This window comes from Rhea pennata, chromosome 26, assembly GCF_028389875.1.
Source record: "Rhea pennata isolate bPtePen1 chromosome 26, bPtePen1.pri, whole genome shotgun sequence".
Classification (NCBI taxonomy): Eukaryota; Metazoa; Chordata; class Aves; order Rheiformes; family Rheidae; genus Rhea; species Rhea pennata.
Window position 1 is genome coordinate 902,499 of NC_084688.1, and position 26,928 is coordinate 929,426.

General features: G+C 59.6%; 1 protein-coding gene across 2 annotated transcripts; it reads left to right on the forward strand.

Annotated features, from left to right (window-relative positions):
• Positions 1 to 1,080: 1,080 nt before the first annotated feature.
• Positions 1,081 to 25,480, forward strand: JUP (junction plakoglobin). 2 transcript variants are annotated; one of them, XM_062595713.1, is made up of 15 exons: positions 1,081 to 1,160; positions 15,062 to 15,291; positions 16,386 to 16,639; positions 17,167 to 17,405; positions 17,972 to 18,173; positions 18,803 to 18,947; positions 19,659 to 19,762; positions 21,417 to 21,755; positions 22,191 to 22,346; positions 22,704 to 22,823; positions 23,031 to 23,181; positions 23,310 to 23,431; positions 23,691 to 23,730; positions 24,271 to 24,439; positions 24,600 to 25,480. In XM_062595713.1, exons 2-14 carry the CDS (start codon positions 15,069 to 15,071, stop codon positions 24,414 to 24,416), a joined length of 2,241 nt encoding a protein of 746 aa, XP_062451697.1. In that variant the 5' UTR covers positions 1,081 to 1,160; positions 15,062 to 15,068; the 3' UTR covers positions 24,417 to 24,439; positions 24,600 to 25,480. The 2 variants fall into 2 exon arrangements, with proteins under 2 accessions (XP_062451697.1, XP_062451698.1); XM_062595714.1 differs by lacking the exon at positions 1,081 to 1,160 and having other exon boundaries at positions 15,002 to 15,291; positions 16,389 to 16,639.
• Positions 25,481 to 26,928: the final 1,448 nt, after the last annotated feature.

Consider the following 26,928-nt stretch of genomic DNA (forward strand, 5'->3'; position numbering starts at 1 on the left):
CGGCGAAGACGAAGACGGGTCCGGCCGGACCAGTCCTGCCGGGGCCGGGGCCGGGACCACGCGAGCGGCCGTCACCGCCGCGGCGCGCCGCTCCCCGAGCCCGCCGCCCTGCCTCGGGCTCCCCACGCCGGCCGCGCGGGGCCCTTCCCGCAACCCAGGCGCCAGGAACCTTCCCGGGGGGGGGCGGGGTCCTTGCACCCCCCTGTACATGATGGGGGGTCTCTGCCCGCCCCCTGCCCCGGGGGGGGGTCCCTGCACCCCCCTGTACATGATGGGGGGTCCCTGCCCGCCCCCTGCCCCGGGGGGGTCCCTGCACCCCCCTGTACATGATGGGGGGTCCCTGCCCGCCCCCTGCCCCGGGGGGGGTCCCTGCACCCCCCTGTACATGATGGGGGGTCTCTGCCCGCCCCCTGCCCCGGGGGGGTCCCTGCACCCCCCTGTACACGATGGGGGACTCTGCCCGTCCCCTGCCCCGGGGGGGTCCCTACACCCCACGCACCTCCCCCAGGGTCCCCCTCTTGCTCCGGGGGAGGTCTCCTCACTCCCCTATATGCAATGGGGCGGGGTCCCTGCACCCCCCTGTACACGATGGAGGGGGTCCTGGCACCCCCTCGGACATGATGGGGGGTCTGTACCAGCCCCCCCCTTCCCCAGGGGAGTCCCTGCACCCCCTTGCTCCTTGTATGTGATGGGGGGGTCCCTGCTCCCCCCCACCCAGGTGGGGCCCCAGACCACGCCCCCTGCCCAGGTGAGGGCCCCCCCGGGCCCCGCCCCCGACAAAGCCCCGCCCCCGCCTGTGAGAGGGTTCTGGGCCCCGCCCTCCTGTTACGTCACCCAGGTGCGCTGGCCCCCCGCACCCGCACCCGCGCCCGCGCGCACGCCCTGCCCCGCCCGCTGCCGCGCCCCGCCCCCTCCCCCGCCCAGCGCCGTGACGCTAGCCAATCGCCTGCCGGAGAGGGGCGGGGCCTCCGCGTCCCGGCCAATAGGAAGCCGATAAACACGTGCGGGCGGGGGCGGTGGCCGCCCCGCCGAGGGCGCGACGGGCGGGGCCGCGGGCCAATGGCGGCGCGGGGGCGGGGCGGCGCGGGGCGCTGCTCGCCTTTTGTTCGGGCAGGAGCGCGGCGGCCGCCAGTGTCCGCGCAGGGGCCGCCGCAGCGCAGGTGAGCGGGGCCGGGCCGGGGGCGGCGGCGGCGGCGGCGGCGGCGGGGGCCCCGCGGCTGGGGGGCGGCGGGGCCGGGGCGGCGGCGGGGACGGGGGGGGACCCGGGCGGCCGGGAGCGCCTCGCCCTAGCCCGGGCTCGGGAGGATCCGGCGGCCGGGCTGGCGCCGGGAGGGCCGCGGCGGCCGGGGCGAGGGGGCGGCCGGGCTGGCGCCGGGAGGGCTGGGGCGAGGGGGCGGCCGGCCCCTCCCGCTCCCCCCCCCCCACCCGAGGGTGCGTCCCGCACCGGGCAGAGGCTCCCGCCGGGGGCTGCGCTGGAGTGCAGCTGCCCCACAGATATTTATTTTTAAAAATATTTACTGTTTTAAGACCGAGTTGTCCCCGGGGGGGGGGGGGGGAGAGGGGGTCGGTGACAAGTGTCACGGCTCCGCCGGCGGCTGAAGCCCCCCGAGCGCAGCGCGCTGCGGGTCCCGTCCGGCTGCTCCGCGGGGCGATGCCCTCCGGGGCGGGCGGATCCTCCCCGCCCCCACCGGCCCTGGCGTGGCAGCTCCGTCGCCGTCTCGCGTGGCGCTCCCCGGGCCGGCGCGTGCCCCGAGTCACGCGCGACGCCTGCGTGTGCCGGGAGCCGCCCGCGGCCGCCCCGGTGCGGCGGGGCTGCGTGTCGGGGCGCTGCCCTGCGGGAGGAGGCGGCTTCCCCGGCCGGAACCCCCGCGAGCAGCTGACAGCAAGGAAACGGGGAAGATTGGAGGGGGCGAAACTCTGCTGCTGTTTTGCCTGGCGTTTGGAGTGGAGAGAGTGCGCTAATTGCGTTAGCTGAATGATTAGCTTAATTAATCAGGTTTACAGCACAGATGAAAGGATAGTGCTGAAACATTGCTGGGAGTTGCCCAGGGAGGAAAAAATGTAGGCTGTCATACGAGGAACTTGGAGAGAGACATTGCTGCCGCGAGAGGAGCGCGTGAGCGCCGGCTGCGTGCCGGCGAGCGGGGAAGGGCCGCGGTGGCCCGCACCCACTGCCCTCGGCCGGTCCCGCGGGGCCTGGTGCGGTCGCAGCTGCGTCGCTCCCGACAGGATTCGACCGTGCTTTGCTGTCCGCAGGCTCCCCGGGCGTTGGAGACCTCTTGGGTGGCCATAGCCTGTGAACAGGGTGGGAAGCGAATCTTGCAAAGTGCTGCTCTGCCCAGTGCTGGTTGGCATTGGCATTGCCAGGTGTTTTGGGGGGGGAACAGCTGGTGTTCCGGGTCTGCAGCTGGGGCTCTTCCTAGTGCATCCCTGTGCGGGATGTGGGTGTGCGGCTGGCCTGTGCCTCACTGCTTGGGAGGAGACGGGGCAGCGTTTGCATGATGCATCGTTCTCCAGTAATGGATCTGGAGAGGTCTGAAGGTCCCTTGCTGTGTCCTCTGTTGATGTTTATTGGAATAAAAGTGCAGAATGCTCAGTTAAACTGTCTGTCTATCTGAAGCCTATAATTGTTCATTGCTCTGGAGGAATTCCATGAAGTGTCATGAAAAACCCATTTTACAGCAGATCTGGCTTCAATGAGTTGGCCATTAGGACAGGAATGTAAAAAGCTCTTGGCTTAAATGGTTGAGGTGTCTTTTTCCCTTCACAGTTGGCTCCTGCACTGCTCTTGGCTGCAGAGGCACAAGTGATATGGGGCTGTCTTCAGGACACCTGGGTCTTTCAAGCCACCTCTGCTCAAATAGTTTGAAAAGTGGCTGCTGGAAGCCTCCTGCTCGGTGCGGCAGCGACACGGCAGTCACTTTCGAACAATAGATTTTATGGTCTATTGTCTGGGCACCGCTGTGCGGGGCGTGCTGCCGCTGGCTCCGGGGAGGCCTGTGCGGTCCGGAGGAGCCGGCTCTCCCCAGGGCTCTGCTTCCCACTTAAAGCATCAGTCTCTGTGGCATGGGCAGCTTGTGGTCTGGTTGCAGCTCGAGAGCTTGAATTTCACTTCTGGTCCCAGTGTTGTGTTTTAATGTTAATATTCAGTACTGTCCTATTTCATTAATTCTGTCCTTTTTCCACCACACCTCCTGCCTGAAATCCTTAATCAGATTTAGCAGCTGGGATAGGTAACTTCTGCAGCTGCCAGGCTTTTTCTGTGAAGGTTCATCCTGTGATGATGGCTTCCCTTCCAGGCTGTGGGTTGGTGTGGGAGCACTTGGTGGTGTCTGGCTTCTTATCGCACCTCTAGATCTCTGGGGTTTAAAACGATGGTCTTGCCTCATGTGCTGCCACTCATGGATGGCAAAGCCTTCGGGAGCAGTGCCAGCCACAGGCCTTCATTGCGTGCGGTGGGAGCAGAGGCTCTCTGCAGAGGACTTACAAGACTTTAATTGCAGTGTCCATACCAAGGCTTGCACTTCAATTTAGACTGGCTTCTAATTAGCAAGACTTAAGAAGAAATCTAGCTTCTATTAAGGCAGCACAAGTCTGCCTCAGACTTCTCGTGACAGTAATTCCAGCTTTTACCTCTATTTCAGCTGGTACTTTCCCACCTAGAAGTGCATGAAGACAGTCCACGTGGCAAGCCTGGGACCATGCAGCAGCCTGGGCTTGGCCAGGGGCTTTCCAGGTCCCAGCGTGGTTTGAGCCTGGGATGTCTCAGGCTGGTCTGCAGATGGAAATTGAGTCTGATGGCAAAATGCTCCAGAAGTTGCATCTTGCAGACATCGCATGGCCCTACTGCCCTGGCCTGGTGGCTTAACTGTGCTAAGGCAGTGTGTTAAAATGCAGTTGTGATTACAGCTGGTGAGGGCTCGGGCTGAGCCCCTTGCATGGGAATGGGGTGGGCAGTTTGTCTCTGAAGCCAGTGCTGTCAGCTCTGTCCCTACTGCCCTCAGCTGGATCTGGCCTGGTGTCACTTGAAACACACCCTGGATCGATCCAGGTGTGTTCAGGCCTGTTCTTGCCTGTCCTTGCTAAGCCTGTTGACATTCGGCTGAATGCCCTGCCCATGTTGGATCGCGAGCCCTGGGAAAGCACGGCGGCTGCTTGAGCTTGGCATGGGCTTGGCTCCCTGGGACCAGGGAGTACTGTGACTCCAGACAGTTTGGGATACCTGGTTAATGCAGGTTCCTGCACCCCAAAACTTTGGGGTCTGAGAGCAGGAAGGGGATGCACAAGGTGCTCCTCAGCAGTGCTTGCTGGTGTTGTCATCGTATGTTTGATCCTGGGCTGGATTTTGCCTTGTGTGTTGTCTTGTAGGTTATTGCATCCTCCTGTTGTCTGTGGGGTGCAAAGCTGTCTGCCTCATGGCAGAGGTGCCTCTGAGTGCCTCGGATTTAATCCCGCTTGTGTGGCAGAGCTGGAGCGTGTTGCTTGCCAGCTTCACTGCTTGCACGGCTGCTCACGGAGATGTGAGCAAGGAACAGCTTCCAAGCCCCTGCATCCTGCTTCCCTATGTGAGTGTAGGAATGAGAGCTGTGATTTTGACTTTGAGGCTTCCCACCTAGCAAAAGGACGTGCAAGGCCCGCATGTGTGATCACCTTGTTGGGTGAGCCCCCTCCTCAACACCCATCTCCTGTGCAAAAGTAATGTACTCATAAATGGCTGGGGGTGGGGGGAGAGGTAGGAGACAAAGATGTTTCTAATTAGGTAGTGCTTTGAAATATCTCTCTAAATCTGCCATCCCTGATTGGCTTTTCTGCGGATGCTGCCAGGCCTGGAGGCATTTCATACTGCTTCAGTCGTCTGCTTCTGAAATCGCTTCGTGAAAAGGGCAGGAGCCTTGCGCTGAAGCGGTGCTTCTCGCACGGATGCTGCGTGTGCAGATGGTTTGCATCGTTAGGCAGCATGCTGCAACTTCTGCCTTTGAGATTCAAACTGAGCTAGTTTTTGGGCTCCCTTCATTTGTGCATGGAGCTGGCGGCTGGGTGGAGTGGACTGGCTTGGGTTGCTGAGAGTTTTTCAAATATCCTGCACCTGGGACATCAAAACCATTGCTCACCAGAAGCTGAGGATATGAGTGAATATCCCTGGGCTGAGCAGCACCACATGCTCTAGTGCTTGAGACAGGGCAGGCACTGAAAATAGACCCCAGGCACTCTTCTGTGACCTTGGAGAAGGTCCTTCACCTCTGATCAGTGGCTTGTGAACAGGGGAACTTATTGCTGCTCCACAGTGGAGGACAGGAGGGAAAGGAGAACATCTCCAGTAGCAAAACGAACATGATCTCCTGCTCCCTGGCATTAGAGGCAGGCTGGATGCTGCTAACTTTTTCCATGGTAATAAGCCAGATAATCCGCACTGATGGGAGAGTGTTGCAAGCTTCTCCTTGGCATCAGAAGGAGTCTTGCTCCTTAATTAGGATTCCCATGACACTGTGCTTGGGGTGGAGCTGGGGCTTCTAGGGTGTCACATCTGTCTGGCTCCAATCCTGCTCCATGCTGGGTGGTGTGGTTCTGGCTTTTGAAGGTGTATCACTGGATTAAAATGCTTTTGCTTAGCTGGTGGTAGAGAGACCTTTGGCCGCAGCAAAGAGCCTTGCTGTAATCACTGTGACACACAGGCAGAGCCCCGGTGACAAATCATTAACTCGCTCCGACAGGCCGGGCACTGACGGGTGTTGGTGATAATTTCTTGTGAAGCATTTGAATTTTACAGATGTAATGCAGTTGGATGGAGAAATTAAGCTAGGGTGAAGCAATCCTCAGTCTTATTCCTTTCCCCCTCAGATTCAGCTCTCATCTGGCAGAATTGGGGCCAGGTGGCAGAATCCTGTGTTTTGGACACCATTAATCTAGCTGGAAACAGCAAGGAAGCCTCAAAGCCTAAATTTAAAAGCTTGCAATTATGTTCTTAAAGGACAATTTGTTCTTTGTCCTTTTTTTAAAAAACAAATTTTTTTCTTATCCAGATGGAGTTATTGTGATTAATTGTAATGTGCCAGACCTCCTTTTTGTGGACAAATGGCAAGCTTCCTGGTGATATTTTGAGCAAGACAGCAAACTTTGAGAAGGGGAACCTGCATGGGTGCTCCTGGCCTTGGGGCTTTTGCAGGTTCCCATGCTAGCAGAGCGAGCCGGCAGTGTGACAGATGTGCCAACTGAAGCTGCTGCTGTGGGTTTTTGGTGTGTGGCTGCAAGCCAAGTGCCACACTTTTTTTTTTTTTTCTCCTGATAAAGTGTGCTGATGGCAGTGCCTGCTCACCAGCTGCCCCTTTTCTGGGAAGCCAACAGTGGGGAGGAAGCTCGAAGCTGTGCTGCATCTCACAGTGGGAGCCGTGGTGCAGGCTCCTCTCCCCTGCACAGTTTGCATGGAGAGGGCTGCAACTCGAGGTGGGAATCGGGTGCGTTCGCTGTCTGCAAGTGCAGATGGCTTGTTCTGATACTGTGCAAGCAGGAGCTGGGAGCTGCTGCTGTATTTTTTTTTTTTTAAGCAGCTGTATGAAATTTTGCCCGTTTGGCAGGAGGCCTCTCAGTAGGGTCTCCTTGCTTCATCTGCATCTGGAGTGTTGTGTGGAGCTATGCCTGGTTTGGTTACTCATCCACTTGTCCCTGTTGCAGACAAACTCCTGCCTGTGAAGTGCAGGAACATCTGATCTTTGTCATCCTTGTGTCTCTGTTCCTGATCTTAGCTTGAGGAGGAACATGCCTGGGAAATCCTTCCTTGGTTCAGGTCTCCCCATGGGGCTGGGGCTGTGCTGGGTTGCTCTCATGCTTGGCTCCTAGTGCATGCAGTGCCAGCCAGGTCAGGGCTGTTGCCTTGGAGCTGCCACGATCCTGGCCTGAGATCCCCAGGAGTACTTGAAAGTCCATGCAGTATTTGCCAAAATGGACACAGCACTTGGAGGCTTACACACCACCAGGCTCTTCTGAATTTATTAATAGGAAAAGAGGTCAAGGGGTGAGGGAGGCGCTTGGTGTAGGAGTCTGGTTGTGTATGTCCTTATTTTAGCATAGCAATGAAAAACTTGGGTTAAAGGGGCACAAGTGAAGGAGTGGCACAAGCTGCTGACCCTCAGCCTTTGTGTGAAGCTCTCCTGCCCAGCTGCGTGTCTGGCAAAGCTCATGCTAGGGCTCCTTGGAGGCAGGCTGGGGTGGGAAATAGTTTTCCACATGCAACAGCAACTCCTGCTTGTGGTGGGTTTTGGTTGGGGAGGCTGCAGGGCCCTGGGCTTTCCTCTGCAAGTACCTTCTAGCTGGGAGGACGTGGGAAGGAGCCAGCAACACAGCTGCTGGATGTTGCTGCCTGTGGTACTTTGGACCATCCCCACCAGTGCTCAGGATCTGGGAGAGCAGAATATTCAGGAGGGAAGCAGGAGGAATACCATGCTTATGGGCAGACCAGAACTTGAAGGGTGAAGCCAGGTCTTCATGTTAGGAATACTAATTGTCTCTGATTTGTCTTAATGGAAGCTTTGTTTCAGGGAATAAAAGCTTTTCTGTCTTTGTCACCAGGTCAAAGCCAGATACAGGTGGCTAAGGCAGTGCGAGGTGACTAGGTTGAACTTCATGATCTGCAGTAGATAGAGGACCCAAGACAGTCCTGTGGTCCCTTGCACAAGCCCTTGCTCACCTTGAAAATCTCAGTGCTGGAGCAGCCCTGAGAGCCTGATACCTTGATCTGGTGGAAAAACAGCAGCCCAAGACACAGCAGACCTCTTGGATCAGTGCTTGTGCCGAGCAGAGCTGTGTGTGTGTCACAGCTTGTCGTGTCAGGAGCTCCTGCTGTCTGGTCAGCCCATGCGGCGGCTCGATAAAGGGGCACGTTGGCCCACCACCGCTGTGCAAGCGCGGTGTCCAGGACTTGTGGTCCCTGTGGCCTTTGCAAGGGGCTCGTCTGCCCTGCTTGCATGCTGCGGCAGGGGAATCGTAATGGCCAACACTGTGCATATTCTTCTAAGGGGGAAATACTGAATGCTCTTAATGAATACTACCTTGTCACTTTGAAATGCTGAAATATAACAGCCTGGACTTACGTGTGTACTGGAGCTGTCAGGAACTGTTAATTCGGGTGAAGGCAAGGTGGTTCAAAAGGTTTAGGGAACATGCTCCTTAAAAAGGAGCTCTGCTTTGATGGAGAGCATCTACTGAGCAAAGCAGACTGTTGCAGAGAAAACATGCTGCTGAGGTTGGCTTTTGCTGCCAGACAGCCTGGGTCTCAGCTGCGCTTTGTAAGGAGGATGTGGTACCTGCAGAGCCATGTGAATAGCAGGAGTGGGGGCTTTGCACCAGGCTTTCATCAGCTCTCAAACTTAACTTCATCAGGAGGAGCTGAAAAATAAATACGGGTTTTAAGTGCCTTCCAATTAAGAAGCCCAGTGAGTCTAAACAGTGACACTTGCACCACTTGCTGCCCTGCCTGAGTGACTTGAAATAAAGTTCCTGGAGCCTGTTGCTTGTAGACAGGGAGGCCGGGAGCTGCTCCGGACGTGCAAACACCGGGAGAACAAAGGCGCTCGGCTCCTTTGTTTGCCTGGCTGGCGAGGGCAGGGATGGAGCGGGGCTGAGGCTGGGGGACTGCATTGTGCTATTTTGGCTTGCTTCCTAACAAGATCACTATTCTCTATTGCCTGTCTCCTCATTAAACTTCAAGCTGGTGTCTCATTCCCTTTTGAATTCCTTGACTTGCCTTCACTGTAAAGCCCTCATTGAAATGACTTGTGGTAGCTGAAATCTGACTTTAATACTTTCCATTGATGCTAGTGAAGTCTTAAAAAGCTCTTTTCTCTCCCTCCTTGTGCTGCTTGTTCTTGCAAGGGATCCTTTTCAAATCCATTGAAGCCTTTATACAGCGCCGGGTCTGTTGCAGCGTCTGCCTGCGCTTCATTAGCTGTCAGCACGATGGTGGCATTTCTGGGCTCTGACTGCCTCCAGGCTCTGATCCAGCCTTCCTGCAGGATGGCAGGAGACCACCATGGCCAGGCAGTGGGTTGCTGCTCACTGCACCCTGCTGCTTTGCAGGTGCATGGCGCAGCCCGGCCACAGCCCTGAGCCTTTCCTGGGTGCACCAAGCCTTCTGCACACCTGGCTCTGCTGCTGTCTACCGTGGGCCCTGCTCTCTGCTAGCATGAGTTCATCTTCCCTGCTTTGTCTAAACGAGCATTAACTAATCCTCTGGCTCTTCCAGGCGAATGGGGAAGACTGAAGATCACTTGCTTCTAGCATAAGTGCTTCTAAAATAGAGTTTTTTTTTCTTGCATTGCATTTATTGAATTGCCTTAAATGCCTCTTTCCTTTTCTTAAAAGCCTGAGTAACTGTAATTACAGTTGCTCACACGCTTCCTGCAGCCAAGCTCACCCCCTAACACAATGTGATTCCTGGATGGAGGCAACTCCAGCTCTACTCTCTGCTCTGCAGAGCCTGCAAAGGATGCTCCCAAGGATGTGCTCTGCTCCAAGGGCTATGACAGCTCTGCTGTTCCCATGTCCTTCTGCACAGTGCAGACCAGTATACTCTGGATGTGTGAGGGCAGCCTTGGTGCCATGTGCTCCCAGCTGCCTCAACAGCCAGCAGTGAGTGCAGGTGTTGGCCGGCTTGCAAAAAGCAGTGTGGCCCAATGTGTGGCTCTGTGAGGCTCTGTTTTGGCCTGCAGCCATTCCAAGTGTTGCTTTTGGATGCTCTAAAAGGAGGTCAAGTCACCTGTGAAACACTAGAAATTTCCAAATTCCCAGAGTGGGATTCACTGGAAAGCTCCCTGAGGGAGCTGGAGTGTGGGAACGGAGGCTGCAGGCTCCGGGTGACCTCTCCCACCCACTAACACCTCTGCCCTGGTTTCCACTCATGTCTGACTTGGAAAGTGAGGATGCTGCCATGCCCCCCATCGCTGGACCCTGCCCAGCTCCTTCACCCAGGGTTTGCCACCCCCTCCCCATGGGCACCTGGGTCCCAGCAGTGGGAGCCTCCTCGCCAGTGGTTTCGTGACAAGAAGCTGAGAAGTCCCTGGGCAATAACTATTTTTTGCATGAAACAGTATTTATCACTTCCCTGCTGCTGCTTTTCTTGGGCAGCTCAGCTGTAAATCAGTGCAGCTCGAGGGCTCAGTGGCCGGCTGGCGGGAGGGGGAGGCTTGTCACGGGAGCAGAAGGAAAGGGCTAGTCAAGCAAAAGGATGCGTGTTTACTGGAGACTTCCTTTGCAGACATTGTCTATACAGAGATGATGCTGTCTGGACTCTGATCAAATAACTCTGGAGACAGATGAGCCTTCTGGTCTTTTTTTTTTTTTTTTTTTTTTTAACAGCAGTTGTAGCTTCCTCTGTTTTTCACCAGGATTCCTGACTCCAGGAAGCGGGTGGGAGTGGATTTAACCTTTTCACAGCTCATCTCTGCTTTTAGGATGCCTGAAGCTCCTCATCTCCCCACCAGCTTGGATCCCTACTGGCTTTGCATGCTGCAGCGGCCCCATGCAGCTTGGCCTGTTCCTGCTGATGGTGCCGGGGCTGCAGCGAGGTGGGCCAAAGGCTGGGCTATAAACTCTCTCCAACTCCCCGGTCTCTCCTCTTTCCCCCCGCAGCTGCCCCACTGCAAGCCCGATTTAGGGAAGGGACAGTTTCCACACAGGGTTGTCGCTCTGCATCCTGTGCTGGCAGGTTGGAGCTCAGCTGGGGCCTTGGTGGGTCAATGATGATGATGTTGCTCTGTCCTTGTGTACTGTTTCCTCTCTTGGTTTAATAACAGGCTGTTGGGAGGGAGATAATCACCAGGCTCTTGCAGTAAATGTCCTAATGTCAGCCAGGTGTCAGAGGGGGATCTGGAGCTTGTGCCCCTCAGCTTGTGGCTTACAGCTGTGTAGCAGCAAGTATTTTGTGGTGCCCTAAATACCTTATCTTCCCATTATCTGAACTGCTAACCTCCAGTTCACCTAGCTGCTGACTCCTGAGCCTAAGGTGGAAGGAAAGGGTTCTGCTTTTGGACAGCTGTGCTCCACTGCAAAATCTATCCACAACCAAGAGCATTGCTGATGTGGCTTTGCTGCACACAGGTCCTTCTGAAGGTTAAACCAGGCTTAACAGCTGTCCTCTGCTGGGGTATGGTTCATCTGTGATCCCTGCTTGTGGGGGAGGTAGAGAGGAGGAGGACATCCAAGGACAGACCCCAGCACTGGAGGGTATGGAAAAGGCTTATGCCCGAGTGTCTGAGCCTGGTGTCAGGCATCCTGTGCTCACCACACCATGAGGTCCAATGTCAGCAGCTCTGGCAGTGAGCTGTGATGCTTATTCTGGTGGCCCTGTCACCTCCAGTGTCACCAGCTTGCCTGCCTGCCTGTGCTAGCAACTGAGCTGGCAGCAGGTACAGTCGGGCTGGTTGCCCATCACCAGGGTGATGCTCTGGAGAAAAGTGGGTCAAGGTAGCCTGATCCTCCCTGACAATTGCTGCCTTTAAGCAAGGTGCTGCAGTCCCTTCTGGAGAGTTCTTGGGGACTGTCAGCCCTCCAGAGCTGCCCTGAGTTCTGTAAAACCTGCCCCCACTGTCACTGATGGGGTAAGTGTGGGAAAACCCCGTGGGTTTTTGCCATCAGTGGCTCCTTGTGAACTTGCAGAGGATCCTGGGGAAAGCTGCAATATGAACATGTAGCCAGTGTGCAGCATCTGCCCTGCTCAGCCACCTCCTTGGCGTGGGGTGCTGCAGCCTAGCATGGGTTGCCCCGGTAAAAATGCATTGCAGCACCTCCTTCTAGCCTCTGGTTGCCTGCCATGTTCCCAGCCCTAGACGTACAGAGCCAGGGAACAGCCCTGGAGCAGAACTGCTGCTTTGCACCCTAGTAGCTCACCCCCATCTTTACTCTGTTTGCAAGGTGCTTTCCCAATGTGTAGCAGCTCACCCGCACGCCGGGCACGGGAGCGGTGGAGGCGCTGGCTTGTGGCGCAGCCATTATTTCGAGCTAACTTAATACTGGTGCTCATTAGCTTGGAGCTATTCTCCTGCCTGTAGCTTGCCTGGGTCACCTCACCTGAGCTTGTGTCTCAGCTCTGAATAGCTCGACTAGCCTCTGATCTCTGTTAGAGGCTCATGGTACAGACGGGGAGGAGGGCAGTGGGGGGTGGCTCATGCATAATGCAGAACTGTGTAAAAAGTCAACGTTTGAACCAAACTCACTGATGTTTGAAAAATTAAGTGCCTGTCAAATGCCTGCAAATTGCAGAGCAGCTGTTACAGCTTGACCGAGCATGTGCAGTGCCCGGTCCCTCCTGCCAGGACTGGAGCGAGCGGCAGCCCGTGTGGGTCTGTGCCCTGGCACTGCGGTTCGTACCTGCTTCGGGGAGGCTGGTCCTGAGCCCCAGTGGGCCTGGATAGCGCCTCTCTGCTGCAAAGGAGCCTTTAATGCCCGTGGCTCTGCTCTTCCCTTGCCGGCCCCCATCCAGGGCAGCTCTCCAAGCGTCTGTTTGGGGACCTGATGGCTATCTCCTGCTGCCAGGGCTTTGCGCACAGACTCCTTGCTGGGCCCTGGGTTTCGTGAGGGCTCACATGAGCCCCGTCGGTGCCAGCTCCTCCGTCACGGCTGCCCGCGCTGCGGGAGCACAGCGGGGCCACATCCTGCCGGCGAGCGCGGCACGCTTCCCCGCCTGCCTCGGCTTCTGGCGAGCGCGCTGTGTCCTCCGCTCCCCTCCGAGGCACCCTGTGTGCTCCAGGCGTTGACGCTTTCCTCTTCGCAGGCAGGGAAGCTTTTCTTCCCCCCCACTCTGCCCTCAGTGTTGGCCCTGGGTCCTTGCTGGCGTGCCAGGTTGGGCAGGCTGCAGAAAGCCATCCTCGGTGGCAGCGGGAGGGACGAGCCTGCTCCGGGGCTGCGCGAGCATCCCGGAGCCTCGCTGGTGTCGAGGGCGGCCGTGCCCTGGGAGAGGATTGCGGGCGGCTGTCACTGGGCTGAGCGCAGCCCCGGGTGAGCGGACCTTCACCACCTTACTGAAGGCCTCCCAGCAAGGCTCAAAGGTCTTTCGACCGCGGTGGCCGAGGTGGGGAAACTTGTTTCACCAAATACTAGTGCAGCAAGCCCATAGCTGCGTCCTTGGTGCTGCCCGAAGGCTGTAGCACCTCCCGACTGGCCTCGGGGCCTCCCCTGGCCGGGCCCCCCGTGGCGAGCGGCAGCACCCGCACGGGGAGTGGAGCGGAGCCGGGCTTGCCGCTCGCCCCCGGCGCCGTGCGTCACCCAGCTTGCTGCTGCGCCAAACGGAAAACCCAGCTCCGGCCCGCGCCCTGCCGTGGGAATAAGCTGCCTCCAGTGGCTTCCATTAGCGGGTCTCTCCCTTGTCTCTTCCCGCCCTATAAACATGCATTATGCACAACCCATTAAAGCTGGAGCGTCCTTAGTGGGCGCGAGCTGCTGCTTTATAGCTCGGGGTCGCGCTGGCCGGAGCAGCGCCCTGCAGCGCTCCGGGGAGCGTCGCTCCAGCCGCGGCACCGCGCCGTCCCCGCGGGTCCCGGGGCCCCGCGTGGCCCGCGCTGCCCCGGGCTCCCGCTCTCCTCCTCGCGGGGTTGCTCTGCTCCGGTGCTCGCTGGGTCCCTGCCTCCGCCCAGCTCGCGCTCATCGGGAGTGAATTTCCGTACCTGGGCTCGGGCGGTTTCCCTGCGAGCGCTGGCGCGGCTGCTCCTTGGGAACAGCCCGCAGCGCTGGGGCGAGGCGCGCCAAGCCCGTGCGCGCCGCGCCGGCCCCGGCGCTCTGCGCAATCCGCGTCCTCGGCCACCACCCGACGCCCTGACTCAGCCGCCGGCGTCGAGGGGGGGCCCGGGGCTCCCCGGCCGGGGCCGTCCGCCCCGGGGCTGCGGTGCGCGGGATGCGCTGCTCGCTCCAGGAGGATGCCGGGGTCTGCAGCCCTCTTACCGCCGCGACCGGCCCGGCCGCGGGCTGGGTCCGACCCGGGCGGGAGCGGAGCCGCGGGCCGGCGGCCGCCCTGCTGCAGCCTGTTGCATGAATCAGTGCTTGGTGGAGGTGGTAATTACGCCTCTGTTTGGAAACGCCGCTGCTCCCAGCTGCCGCGGCTGTAACGCCGCTGCTGCTCCCTTCGCTCTTATCGAGTCTGAAACTCTGACTCATCCCTCCACCCCCCGCGCCGCGGGGGGAGAGGTGCCGGCAGCGCCCGGGATGCCTCCCCCGGCGGCAGGGCCTGGGTGCGCTCGCTCGCTGGCCGGGGACGCGCAGCGCTGCAGCTCTCGCCTGCCCCGGGGAGCTCGTGTGGGCTTTAGCCCTCCCTCGCCCTTCCTCCCCGAAATTCCCCAAACGGGAACGAGAAGAACCCAGCCCTGCCCTGAAATGGACCTCGACCCGTCTGCCCTCATTCCTGATCGCGGCCGGCTCGGCTCCGCCGTGCCCGGGAGGCGCGAGAGCGCTCTGGGGCTGCCGCGGGGTGCAGAAATCCCGCCTTGCTCCCGCGGGCTGGGAGGGGGCCGCGGCTGAGCTGCCTCCTTTGCTCTGCCCGAAACCCGGGCCGGGGCCTGCCGGTGCTGGGGTCGGAGCCGCAGGCGATCCCTGCGAGCCGGCGCCCCGGGGTGCTGCTGCTCGGCGCGGGCCGGGGAGCGCCCGCCCCCGGCTCCCTCTGGTTATTTTTAGTTGCGCTAGGAGTGTCCCAGAAGGACCTCTGGAGGGTCGGTTTATTCTTGGAGCCCGAGCCCTGCGGCTGTGCTCGGCTCCGCCGGCAGCTCCGTCTCCGGAAGCCGGTCTTTAAAAAGCTCCGGGGGCGGGTGGTGCCCCCCTGCCTCCGCCGCGGGCGCCGGCTGCCCTCGGCCCGCGGCGCTTGCAGCCGCCGTTCGCGTCTGAACACGAGCAGCGAAGTGCTGAGCTGTGGGTTCGTCATCTCGGGGGAGGAGGGGGGGGCAGATAGCGATCTGCTCGTGGGCTGCGCCGGGGCAGGCTGCGCTCAGCTGCGGCGGGCGCTGAGAAGAGGGGTAGGAAAGTGCCTGTGGCGGCCCGGGCTCCGGCTTCGCCGGAGGCGTACGTAACCTCTGCCCTCCCCGCCCCGCAGAGCAGCCATGGAGGTGATGAACATGATGGAGCAGCCGATCAAGGTGACGGAGTGGCAGCAAACCTACACTTACGACTCGGGCATCCATTCCGGCGTCAACACCCAGGTGCCCTCCGTCAGCAGCAAGTGCATCGGGGACGATGACGAGGTCTATGGCAAGCAGTATACCATCAAGAAGACTACCACGAGCTACTGCCAGGGAGGGGGCCAGGGCCAGAGCCAAGCGCAAGGTAGGGGCTGCGGGGCTCGGGGTGCTGAGCGGGCGCGGGGCTCGTCCGCGGGCTCAGCTGCTCGCTTCCTGCCTTCTTTCACCTCCCCCACAAACTCTCCCGTGGCCTGTGCTTACTGTGCTCGTTCTGGGCACTCCTCCACGGAGCCTTCCACACCCTGGGAGTTGTTGCTGCTTAAAATACACTCCCTCCTGTCCTCCTTCCCCTGCGCTCAAAGGCTCTCGCGCCGAGGCGGCATGCAGCCAGCCCGCACCAGTGCTGAGCTGTGCACGCGCATCCAAGCACGCCGGTCGGTTGGCTTGAGATAGGATCATCTGATCCCAGCCCACGGATCAGTTGTCTGTTCTGCTACCTGCCCGCTCAGGAAACCTGTCTCGGCACAGCTTGCAAACTTGTTGGCATATGCCATAAATCCCTAATGGCTGTCCCATCTTTTTCCGCTGCTCCCTTTCCTCTGCTGCTAGGGCAAAGCGGTGGGAGGTGCAACCCTAGATGCTTCCCCTAGGTTTACCTCTTAAGAGAGGGTTGAGTTGCTCTAGTCACTTCTGAGGTTTCTCCTTGAGGAAGGGGCCCTGGAAAGCTTAAGTGCCAGCTCCCATGGGGAGGCAGAGCCCTGTGGAGAAGAGCGAGCCCTCCTGAGCCGCGCGTGGTCCTTGCTCCGCGTGCCGAGGTGGGAACTGCGGGGCTGCACCAGGGACACTATTGAACTACTCCAGGTGCCTGGCTACAGCCGCTCTGCCCCTCTGGGCTTCATTTGTCCCAACAGCCTCAAGGGGGAAGGCCTCCGTATCCTTTTCCTAATCCCTAATGCCATCTGGTCCCAAATTGCCAGTACCCTTAGCGTTTTAATTAACGGGCCTTGTGTGACGATTGCTTAATCATGCTGCCTAATTGAGTGTTGTCTTATCTCTGCGTTGCCGTATCTGTTTACACTTTGAAGCTCTGGCTCCTTGCAGAGCGTGCTGGGACTGCTGACGTTGCCCGTGTCATTGTGCTACGCTCTTGCTCAGCTAATTGAAATTAGGAAGCAGCGCTGGGAACACTCCTCAAGGAGAGTCAGGAGTCTAACGCTGCCTGCCTGGCTCTCTCTGCAGCAGATATGGAGGCTCAGCTGGCCATGACCCGGGCCCAGCGTGTCCGGGCGGCCATGTACCCCGAGACCGTGGAGGATCGCTCCCTGCTCATCACCACCCAGATAGAGGGGCAGCAGACCAACGTGCAGCGCCTGGCAGAGCCCTCGCAGATGCTGAAATCTGCCATCGTGCACCTGATCAACTACCAGGACGATGCGGAGCTGGCCACCCGTGCGATCCCAGAGCTCACCAAGCTGCTCAACGACGAGGACCCGGTAAGGAAGAGCGTTTTGCTTGAGCATGTCTCTGGGCTTCCCACTGCTGGGGCAGGCTTTCCCAGCCTCAGCACCACAGCCAGGCTGTTTTCCTGGGGTCCACTACCACGTGCTGCTCTGACTTGGCGTTCATGACCCTGGCTTCACTCCGACACCAAGAGCTTCTCACCTGCTCCAGATCCCTGACCCTCTGCTCTCCTGTTTCCCATCCCGGCGGAGCACATGTATACCGTAGTCCTATCTGTACGCTGCCTGCTGCTGCTAACTGCAACGTAGTTCCTGGAGCAACGTGGATGAGGGTTGTTAAAAATAGCAGCCCTCAAACACGCTGGCAGTGGAGGCTGTGCTGCTTGAATGCCACCTTTCCCAGCAGGGCAGCTAGGATGCAAGGCAGTCCTGACCTAGGTCTTGCCTGGTGGGGCAGGGACCCTTATGCGCCCGGGGGGCTGTTTTGGGACACACCTCTCTGCTGTAGTGGGCAGAAGTGGGACCCTCTCCAACCCACTGACTTCTCTCACCGACCTCAGGTGGTTGTCAGCAAAGCAGCCATGATCGTGAACCAGCTCTCCAAGAAGGAGGCGTCCCGCCGTGCCCTGATGCAGTCACCGCAGATTGTGGCAGCTGTAGTGCGCACCATGCAGAACACCAGTGACCTGGACACAGCCCGCTGCACCACCAGCATCCTGCACAACCTCTCGCACCACCGCGAGGGCCTACTCTCCATCTTCAAATCCGGTGGCATCCCGGCCCTTGTCAGAATGCTCAGGTGCGGGGAAGTGGGCAGGGAGCCTGGCGTGGCCTCTGGGGTGTCCCTGAGGGGATGGTAGAGCTGAAATGCCCCTCTTTACCTTGTTGAAAGCCCCATGGGGGTGGTTCCATGGTGCCCCATGATTTGGGGCAGAAGGCTTGTGTAGAGTTAGATGTATCTAGACTTGGGTCTGTTGTCTCCACTCATGCCAAAACAAGGATGTGGGAGACCTTGAACCTATTTAAACTGGGTGTCTGCTGAGTTTGGAGATTGTATGGATGCAGGAGAAAGAGAGCAGCTCCTCACTTTGCATTGTCTGTGAGGTGATGCCCAGAGACTTGGGCTCAGTCTTTGCTGTGTTTCAAGGAGGAGATGCTCCTTTCACAGAGACGTTCCTCAGCAACCCTGGGGCTGCAAGGCATGGCAGTGCTGCACACCATCTGCACCCCAAGAGGAACATGGGGACCTGCTGGAAGTCCCTTAGTGGGACATGCCATGTGCGGCTCTTGGCAGCCCTCAGGGCCATGCTTGCGGTGTGGTGAGCCCAGAGGCAGCTGACGTGGTTCTGTGCTGCCTGCCTGCAGCTCACCAGTCGAGTCGGTCCTCTTCTATGCCATCACCACCCTGCACAACCTGCTGCTGTACCAGGAAGGGGCCAAGATGGCTGTGCGCCTCGCTGATGGCCTGCAGAAAATGGTTCCCCTGCTCAACAAGAACAACCCCAAGTTCCTTGCTATCACCACCGACTGCCTTCAGCTCCTTGCCTATGGGAACCAGGAGAGTAAGGTGAGCCTGGCCTCCCTTGGATGGCTGTCTGCCTTGGCAACGCCGGGGGCTGCTGATAGAGGGAAGGATGGAGGTGGCTGCCTCCTGGCAGCGGCTGGAAGTTGAGCAGTTAGGTTGTCTGCAATGCTGTCACATCCAGCTTCCCGCAGGTGGAATGTCCCTGAAAGCGTAGACTGTCCCAGTCCAGCCTGTAAATCAGCTCAGCTGGGTTTCTCCCACCGCTGCTTCAGGCAACATCTCTATCTTTGTTCTTAGGCTGTTTCTCTTCTTCCTACATACTATTCGTTCCAGCCTCCCCTGGCTGCAGTGAGGTCGGGTCCCAGTGATGCTGCTCTGATGCTGTTTGTGGCGGAGGGCCAATGCTGCCTGTCCTGCCTGGGGCAGTGGGACAAGGGATGGCTCTGCAAGGGGCCCTTTTGGCTGGGGAGGAGGAGAGTGTTCAGTGGCAATGCATGGCCACGGTAGAGACAAACTGAAGTGCTCCTGTATGCAGAGAAGTTGGACCTCTTGCCTGACTTGCATCCTAACTAGCACAAGCTGGAGAAACTGGCCTAATGTTCCCAGGAGCCATGCTCAGAGCTCTGCCAGAGTTGCCATGTGCCCCAGCCCTGGCTTCTTTTGTCTTGCAGCTGATTATTTTGGCCAACGGAGGACCCCAAGCCCTGGTGCAGATCATGCGCAGCTATAACTACGAGAAGCTGCTCTGGACCACGAGCCGGGTGCTTAAGGTGCTGTCGGTGTGTCCCAGCAACAAGCCTGCCATCGTTGAGGCAGGTAAGGGAGGTGCTGGGGGTGCTGCTACTGCAGAGATATTGTCTGTGGCCTCCTTGCAAAGCAAATGGGTGGATGATGGTGGTTTAAGGATGATGTGGTTGAGAATATCAGGCCCCCCTGAGGCTGCTCTCCAGGGCGCGCTTTGGGCAGGACCCCAGAGCTATGGGCTCTGACCTCGTCCTCCTGCAGCTCTCGTTGGCCCTGCCTGCGCTTGCCACTAGCCCTGATGCGATGTACTGACCATCCTCCTGGCCCTGCTTGCTCCGTGCCCCTGTAGGCGCAGAGTGGCCAGGGGAGACCCTAAGGACTCCTGTCGTGGAGAAGTCCAAGGGATGACCATCTTGCCTCATTCAAATGGCCAGGAGCTAGTGCTATCTCAGCTGATACGTAAGACACGTTGCAGTGCCTTGCGCAGCCCAGTAAAACCACCTGTGTGCGGCCCGGTGTCTTGCTTTAAAAGCCTGTCAAGAGACTTTCCTGAGACGGTGTGGGCGGCAGCTGGTCCTGCTGGCCAGCAGGGAGCTGTCTTCCTGCACTGTATTTAGCCTCAGCTGAACGAGGTTACTTTGTGCGTTGGAGGCATCAGTCAAGTGGTATCCAGCCTACACTTGCCATGCAAAGACCTACTGTTGCTCCCTTTTCCTGTGTGCTGGGGAAGCTTTGCATGTTTGGGTATTTATAGATGAGCTGGGTGTCTTGTTTTCCCGACAGGCGGCATGCAGGCTTTGGGCAAGCACCTGACCAGCTCCAGCCCCAGGCTGGTACAGAACTGTCTCTGGACCCTGAGAAACCTTTCCGATGTGGCTACCAAACAGGTGAGTGCCGGATCCATAGTTGTGCTTCAACACAGGTTTTTGGAGAGCCTCTCGGCCACAGCCGGGGACTGGGCCAGTCTGCCGGGCGCCCCAGGCATGCCCCCCTACGCTGGGCTGCTTGCTGATGCCAGAATAGGAAATCCAAAGTACTGTCCTCACCTTCAAATCCCTGCGAGCTGCCGGCTGCAGCGGCACGCTTGCCCTGCGGAAGTGGGGGATTGGTTGGAGTCGCGGGAGACTGCTCCCTGCCCACGGCTGTTCCCACGCCGGCTGGCTGCGTCACGGCGCTGTCAGCGCTCCTGTCGTGTCCCCGTCTGGAGGACGAGGCCACCAGCAGTTCTGCTCACGCGCTCAGCACGGCATCGCTGGGGCTGCTGTTTGCTCTGACTCAGAGGAGCCTCTGCCAGACTCTTCTGGCAGGCGCTCACTCTCTGCCTGACTCCTTCCCCAGCGAGGGAGCTGCTATCGCAGCACAGATGCAGTGGGAGCCGTGGGACACGGTGCAGGGGCTGGGTGGCAGCCGGCTGCGACGGTGGCTCGGAGCTCTGCTCCAGGGCTGCCCTTCCCATCCCTTCACCGCCTCCTGATGTGTTCCCCATGTGGTGCTTGGGCTGCATCTTTGCACAGATTAGCGCCTGATGCAGCATGGAAACTATTTGTGCTTGTGTTGGAAGGCATGTAACTCGGTCCCCTGGCTCCGCAGAGAGCGAGGGGAGGATGCGGCCGTGTCGCCTTTAACTCCTTCCTGGCCCTGCCCACGCTGCTCGCGGCTGCCTGTGCAGCTGCGATCTTCGTTGCACTGACCCCAGGATTGTTCAGGGAGCGCTGGCTTCTCACGCTGCTCTGAGCAGCTGGAGGTTGTATTGTTTGCATGCTTCCAGCAGGGAAAACCTGGTGGAGTTATTAAACTCTAAGTAAAGCTACACATGTCTGGAGCGCCTGTCACTCACGCGCTCCAAAAAATGCAGAGAAATAGCCGTGGTTACGTGAGCCTGGAGGACTGGGATTCTTGTGCTGGGAAAGGCTGCGGTGAGCGAGGTTTCCCTGTGACCAGTAACCCTGCCTGGACGCGAACTATTGGCCTTTGGCATGGGGAAGGGGCCGGCTGGGGGCCGTGGGATTGTGCAAGCCCTCTGCGTGTTGAAATCTGGCAAGCTACAGGCCCGGACAACGGTGTCTTCTGGTCCTCGAAGGGAGGCTGGTTCCCAGAGAAAGGTCAGCAGCTGAACTGTAGTGCTGAGATGGGCAGATCTCCACGTGTCGCGGCTGGTTGCAAACGCCATCGCCCTGCCTTCGCTGCCTGCTCCGGCTCACGGAGTCGGAGGAGAGCAGTGGGGCAGGGGCAGAGGGGAACCCGGTGCCTTCCTGGGAGGGCTTCGAGGGGGGTGCGAGGGCTGGGGTCTGCAGCAAGGAGCTGTGTGAGCTCACGCAACTGCAGGTGCACGCTTGGATCTCCAGGGAGATGGAGTCCGGTTTGGGAGGAAGATCATGTATTTGGGGGTAGATCCTCTGACTGGTGAAAGGAGCCATCCTTGCAGGAGGGGAGCTCCTTCTCCCTGGTGCAGGGCATTCTCCCCATACAAAGGGGAAAGTGGCTCTGATGCCCCATGCCCAGGAGGGACAGAGCTCTGACCTCCTGTCCCTGCTCCTGCAGGAGGGCCTGGATGGTGTTCTCAAGATCCTGGTCAACCAGCTGAGCTCCGATGATGTGAACGTGCTGACCTGTGCCACTGGCACCCTCTCCAACCTGACCTGCAACAACAGCAAGAACAAGACCCTGGTGACACAGTCTAATGGGGTGGAGGCCCTGATTCACACCATCCTGCGGGCGGGCGACAAGGAGGACATCACTGAGCCGGCCGTGTGCGCTCTCCGGCACCTCACCAGCCGGCACCCCGAGGCTGAGATGGCACAGAACTCTGTGCGGCTCAACTACGGCATCCCCGCTATCGTCAAGCTCCTCAACCAGCCCAACCAGTGGCCACTGGTCAAAGTAAGAGGCTTGTGGGCTTGGAGGCAAGGGGAACCCAGCGGCTGGACTTGAGAGAGCCTCTTGGCTGCTGGTCTGTGGCAGGGGTGCATTGCTCGTTGTGGTGCTCAGCTGGGTTTGCAGCTGGTGCTGTGCGTGGAGCCCGCTTTGGCTGCTGCTGTTGCAGCCATGGGCTCCTCCTTGTAGGGCTGCATCCTTGATGGTGGCTAATGGGAGGAAATTGCTCATGCTCTGCTGCTTACTGAAATCAATATTTGCCCCCGGCCTCCTCCACAGGGAGGGAGGCGGATCCGGTGCTGGAGCGCAGTGGGGCTGCAGGAAGCTGAAGTCAGCGCGTGCCGCGCGGAGGGGGATGGGCCCGGGCTGAGACCGGCATTAAGAGCTCCTGCAGGGTCCTGCCCAGCTCGAGATGAATCTCTCCTTCCTCTCCTCTTCCAGGCTACTATAGGTCTGATCCGCAACCTGGCCCTGTGTCCGGCCAACCATGCCCCGCTCCAGGAGGCCGCCGTGATCCCGCGCCTTGTCCAGCTGCTGGTCAAGGCTCACCAGGATGCTCAGCGTCACGTAGCGGCAGGCACGCAGCAGCCGTACACAGTGAGTCCCAGCAGCAGGCTCTGCCAGGGCCCCTCTTCTCTGGTCCCAGTGTGGCCTGGCTCCCCCCAAAAACCAGCTGTCCCCCAGGGTGCTGCTGTGCAGCAGCCCTTCCTCTGCCACCCCTGTGGGTATCTGCACATCTCAGGAGCTCTGCCTGCCACGAGCAGCCCAGTGCCACTCGTGTTGCAGAGGAACAGCCACACGGTGACTGATCCCTGCCATGCTGGGGAATGCCAGCCCCATCCGCTGCCTCCTTCCTCCAGGATGGGCCACCCTGTCCCCAAACTCAGGGTGGCACCGTGTGGGTGTGCCCTGCCTGCTGCTGCGGGCCCTGCCTGAGCGCTTGTCCCCTTGCAGGATGGAGTGAAGATGGAGGAGATCGTGGAGGGATGCACAGGAGCTCTGCATATCTTGGCCCGGGACCCCATGAACCGGATGGAGATCTTCCGGCTCAACACGATCCCGCTCTTTGTGCAGGTCAGGGGCTGGGGACAGGGAGGGCCGGGCTCCCGCCAGCCAGGGCTGTGCTGTGCCATGCCACCTCCTGCCTGGCAGCCCTGCGATGGGTTGGGGCCAGGCTGGCCATGGGGCTTGGCTGGCAGCGCCCGCGCGCGTCAGGCTGCATCAAGAATGCAGCAGCAGCCGCGCCGGCTGCTTCATGTTGCTGCTAATCTCTCCTGACAGCTCCTGTACTCGCCGGTGGAGAACATCCAGCGCGTGGCGGCTGGTGTGCTGTGCGAGCTGGCCCAGGACAAGGAGGCAGCAGATGCCATCGATGCTGAGGGGGCCTCAGCTCCGCTCATGGAGCTGCTGCACTCCAGGAACGAGGGGACGGGTGAGCGCAGCCGTGCTGTCGCACGCCGGGGGCCCAGAGCGGGCGCTGGGCCGTCGGCAGCGAGGAGCGAGGCTCCCCGCGCTGCCGCCTGGCGCGCGGGGCTAAGGCTGCCTCCCTTCCCCCTGCAGCCACCTACGCAGCCGCCGTGCTCTTCCGAATCTCCGAGGACAAGAACCCCGACTACAGGAAGCGTGTGTCTGTGGAGCTCACCAACTCCCTCTTCAAGCACGACCCTGCAGCCTGGGAGGCGGTGAGCATCCCCCGCGGCACGGCCCTCCTGGGACAGCTCTGCCTCTAAAAGCTGCTCCCGCCACCTCCTCCTCCTGCTAGAGCTCCGGCCGGAGCAAACTGCCGGAGGTGGGAGGTGGCTGCAGCCTCGGCTCCGGCAGCCCTGGGTCGCGGTACCTGCTACCTGCACTCCTGCAGCCGCGGGACGGGGACGGGCATCGCGTACTCGCTGGGCGTCGTGCACGCGTGTCCCCCCCTTAAACTGTCGTCGTCTTTCGCAGGCTCAGAGCATGATCCCCATCAACGAGCCCTACTCGGACGGTGAGTACAGCGCGAGCTCTTCCAGCAGGATCCCCCCCCCGCTCCCCGTTCAGGCTCTGCGCTGGCAGGGCAAATGCGTCTTCTCACCAAAGGCGAGCTGATTTTAAATGCTCTTGACAAGTTGTCTTGGGCAGCTGCCAGTGACGTGCCAGCCAGGCCTGCCTTGGGATGCTCAGCCTGTCACTTGTGCGGGGCTGCCCCAGGCCGCGGCTCCTGTGCAGTCTTCCACGTCCTGGTGGACAGGGCCAGCCGGGGCGGGCAGTGGGCACCGGGGCTAAAAATGACCCGCGGGCACGAGGTGACCTGCCACGTGCCTTCCTATCTGAGCACCCTCAAGGCTTTCACCCGCTCCAGGGGGGCTGCACCCTGCAGCCGCTGCTCTTTGTGCCTGCGCTGGCCCGGAGGTGCGGGGCAGGCGGACGGCGAACGGCCGTCATGTCCCTTGCAGCGCCGCGGGGGGACCTGGGGGGCGGCTGAGTCCTGGCAGAGCCTCTCAGCGGCGTGGGCTGAGGTTGCTCCATGCCCCTTCTCCTCCGGCAGAGCTGGACCCCGGCTACCGCCCCATGTACTCGGGTGACATCCCCCTGGACCCCATCGACATGCACATGGACATGGACGGCGACTACCCCATGGACGCCTACAGCGACGGCGTCCGGGCGCCCTTCGCGGACCACATGCTCGCCTAACCTGCCCTCAGGCCCTGCAGCAGGTAGAGGCGGCGCCTGCGTCCGTCCGGGGGCCGGGTGCTTCTCGCCGCCGCCTGCTCTCGCTGGCGAGCCCGGCAGCCGGGGGACGGCGCGCGGTGCCGGCGGCTCGGCACCTCCAAGACCCCTCGTCGTGTAACACAGCTCTCCCCTGCTGCGCTGCAGGTATTTTCCCTTTACAGAAGAGAGTGGCCCCAGAGCTGAGCATTCGCAAGAAGGGCTTGGAAGACAGAAGTGCCTGAGACGACAGACTTTTCCATTCCCACAAGAGGTTTTATTTTTCGATTTTTTAAATTTTTTTTTCCTTCGCTGTGGGTCTGTGGAGAAGGTCCTTCCTCCTGGGACTGCTTCAAGCACCTACTGCTGCATCCAGCATCCAAGATACTGTTTCTGAAGCTTTAAAACCCATGAATCCTGCATCATTATCGACCTTTCGTGGGCAAAATAGTCTTTTCTATAAATATATATTTCTTTTTTATTTTTAATATGGTGCCAACGGCTTTTGCTGTCTCTAAGTTTGTGCTTTCTAACTTCCCCAATATATCTTCTGTGTGTTAGTGTTCTAGAAAAGGAATCTAACATGGGGAAAAAGCCTTTGTTTTCTGTGAACTTAAACTTAATCAGATCAATCGAGAGTTTGCTGAAAACAAATGGTGCTATATCCCAGGACCTTCATTTTAGCCATCGGGATGTCTGCAGTTTAATTCTTTCCGATCAGCTGTTGGGGAGCTGACTTAGCGTAACTACCTGTCCTAACCGTAACGATAGAGGAGTGACTCCAGCATTAGGAACTGTGTCCTTGTACTGATCTTTGTTGCACATTTTAAGCTGTTTCCCTTCTTTTTGGTGAGTGGTGTGTTTCCGTCCCCTCTTCCCTTATCTAATGCAATTTTAAAAGAGGCTGTAGATCTGATGGTGGTTCAGTGCTTCAACTGGAAAGGGATGGACACTTACCCGAGCGTGGTTCAGGAATGGAAGATTTTATTATTTCTGTAAGTTGTTTTTGTATAGACCAAAGCAAAGAATAAAATAACCCCCCAGCCCTGTGTTGCAGTGAGCCTGTTCTTCCAGGGGCTCGGGCGAGGTCGCCGAAGCCCCTTCGGGAGCGGGGTTCGGCGGAGGCTGCGGACGGGTGCGAGCATCCCCGGCGACGATGGGCATCGTGCCCTCGACCTCAGCAGAGGAAGACTCGACGCTTGGGCGAAACGACCTCCGCAGGTCCTGGGGGCCCGTGGCGGCCGGTCGGGTCCCGCGGGACAAGGCCGTGCCAGCGTGGGCTGCGGCGAGCCGATGCCGGCCGTCTGCAGCCCTGGTGCAAGACAGTAGCTACGGCCAAGTCAGGGCATGCACCGAGTGGGCTTTTTGCCCTTCCCTTGCCCCGTCCCGTTGTGCTCGGTCGTTAGCACACTGACTCCATCCAGGCTTCTCCTCTGCTCTGTCAGGAGGTAAAAGCTCCCAGTAGTTAAGATGTTTGTTCATTAAGCAGTATCACTGGCATCTCTGCTGCTGTGCTGAGCTCATTTTAATGAGCTCTAGGGGATAAACACGCCTGTTGCAAAGCGAGCCTCGCTGATTGATAGAGCAAAAGCTGGATGGAGCTGCAAGAGGCTAAGTTAAAAAAAGTGATTTACTCCAGTCAGACCTAGTTGCCATCTTCGGAAGCCCTGCTGTAATAGCAGGAACAGATGGCAAAAGGAAATATTCTCAACTCAAATGCTAGCTCTGACAGCTGCTCCCTTTGAGAGCAGCGTGGAAGCGGAGCACGGTGCCAGCCTGGGCTCATGCTGGGAGATGGAAACTGTCTGTTTGCAAAGTTACCTGCAAACTTCGGGGCCGCCCATCTGCTCGGCGGCGGCGGCCTCCTTTCTCGCCCTCGGCAGCTCCGCAGGCACTTCCCGGGGCCTCAGCCCCGGAAAGACACAAGGGGCTGGGGGCAGCAATCGCCGGCAGCCTGCCGCCCCGGGCTGTCCCACAGCGCCCTTTGGGGCAGGAGGGCCCTGGAGTGAGCCGGGAGGTGGAAAACGAGCCGTCTCAGCGAGGCTGAGTGCGGATGCAAGGGTGTGTTTTCCACCTGGGAGGGGCACGTGCTGGGGGAGGGTGCAAGGGCGACGGGAGGCGGCCCTGTCCCGGGCTCGGCCCCGCTCCCGCGGGGTTCACCGGGGGCTGCGTCCGCTCCTCGGACACGTCCCCGCCGCGGTGGGGAGTGGGTCACCGCGCGACGTCCGCTCTGCACCCGGGGTGCTGCAGCGGCTGCAGCTGCTCACCGAGGTACCTGCAAACGGGGCGACGGCGGGCGAGAGCCCGGTCCCGGCCCCCCAGCTCCGAGCACTGCACCACGGCAAAGCTTCTTCCGCACCGCCGCTGCCAAGGCGCTAACCAGCCCGGCACGGCGGCTGCCAGCGCTCGGCGACGGGGGACGTGATCCAAGGGAGCCGGGAACAAAGCTGCGGCCCTTCCCGCTCGCTGTCGGCTTCAAACCCCAGCTCCGTCCCTG